General features: G+C 38.9%; 1 protein-coding gene across 1 annotated transcript; it reads right to left on the bottom strand.

Moving 5' to 3' along the window:
* Positions 1 to 321: 321 nt before the first annotated feature.
* Positions 322 to 1,324, bottom strand: LOC109953445 (uncharacterized; the record flags this gene model as incomplete). Its single annotated transcript, XM_020588935.1, has 3 exons — positions 322 to 489; positions 575 to 835; positions 961 to 1,324. Coding segments are annotated over 3 exons (793 nt in total), but the record flags the coding sequence as incomplete, so codon positions are not given.
* Positions 1,325 to 1,626: the final 302 nt, after the last annotated feature.

Below are 1,626 nucleotides of genomic sequence, written 5' to 3'. Positions count from 1 at the left end.
TGTTCTTGTTGGTTTTGTTGTTGCTGGCGTTTTGTCGTCACCTGAAAAAAAGAAAACACAACCCACGAAATGGAAACAGTGAAACATGAACAACATCTGCGGCTGCAGGCGTCTCCTTCCACGGTCATGACACCGACATTTAATTACACTCCAGAGTTTTAATGCCCCAAACAATTCAGCGCAAAACTGTCATGTTAATTTTTATTTTCTTCTAAACGTTAACAAGTTTATTAAATAGTTTTTTATTTAGTTTTGCCTTGAGCGTGCAAAACAAATACATAAATAAAAACTCATAAAATGAAAACAAATCAATATAAATACAGAAGCTAAACATGGGGAAGGTGAGACTGACAGAAGACAGAAGGAGTCCAGAGGAACAAACACTAAATGTTGACTCACTACCTGGTGGGTCTGGACCAGCTCTGGTTACTGTTGTGGTCTTTTCAGTTGCTCTTGTTGGTTTTGTTATTGCTGGTGTTTTGTCTTCGACTGGACAAATGAACAAACACAATGACTAATTGTTTAGAAAAACATCTGCTGTTAAATAAATGCACATTCCCACCTGATGTCTCACCTGTGGGCTGAAAGGTGACGGTAAACCGTTGGTCTCTGTTAGTCACGTCACAGGTTAATGACTTATCCCTCAATGAGTAAATGAAATGAGAAATATTAAAAGTCAACGTGGCATTGCAAGGAGACTGTGATGTCTTCAAGTCCTTGTTATTTTTATCCACATTGTTTCCCTTCAGCAGCCACTTCACTGTGTAAATGCACCGTCCATCAGTCCACAGAGAGCAGAGCAATGTCAACTTATCAGTGTCCTTCTGTTCAGTCACTGGTGAAGATGGAGATTTGGTGGGAGGAAAACAAAATACAATTAAAATCATAATCATAGATATTGTAATGTTTCAGCACATTGATCTAAACAGACTGTGGAGGAAACATGTTATAAACACTCACTGGTAACAACAGACAGATCAACAACATTGTCTCTCCCTTGTTGTCGTCCTGATTTGTCAAACTGTCTGCAGGTGTAACGACCAACATCCTCAGCTGTGACCTTCTTTATAACCAGAGAACAGTTCTCTGTAACACTCAGTCTGTCTGATTTAGATTCAGCTTCTTTTCCAGTCTGCCCAAGTTCAATCAACGCTACTGCTGACGTGCTTCTTGAATTACTGAAGAGCCATGTAGTACCGTCACATTTCTCCTGACCATCTATCAGACTTTCACAACTCAAGGTGACGTCAGCTCCATCTCTGACAGTCAAGAAGGATAAAGCTGTGGTTACAGCTCCTGAGAAGATGTCAGAGAAATACAAATATTACTGTGAATGTCAATGTGAAGATAAATGAAGACGTTTCATTAGTTCATCATCCTTGGTTTCCAACGGTCCACTAAGTTTGTCACTGTCCCTTGTGGAAAACACACATACTTAAAAAATCTATACATTTGTTTTTAATGTTTGTTATTTCTAGATTACATGTACCCTTACCTGTGAAATGAAGCACCAGGATCAGAAATAGAGACATTTTAGTTCATGTGAATTCAAGCTTCATGTGAACTAGTGTGTCTGGAATAAAAATGATGTCTCTACTTCCTGTACTTTGTGTAGAGTCACTTCCT

The sequence above is a fragment of the Monopterus albus genome, unplaced genomic scaffold (assembly GCF_001952655.1).
Source record: "Monopterus albus unplaced genomic scaffold, M_albus_1.0 scaffold670.1, whole genome shotgun sequence".
NCBI lineage: Eukaryota > Metazoa > Chordata > Actinopteri > Synbranchiformes > Synbranchidae > Monopterus > Monopterus albus.
Note: the sequence above shows the minus strand (reverse complement) of the source record. Positions and strands in the feature narration are given on the sequence as shown.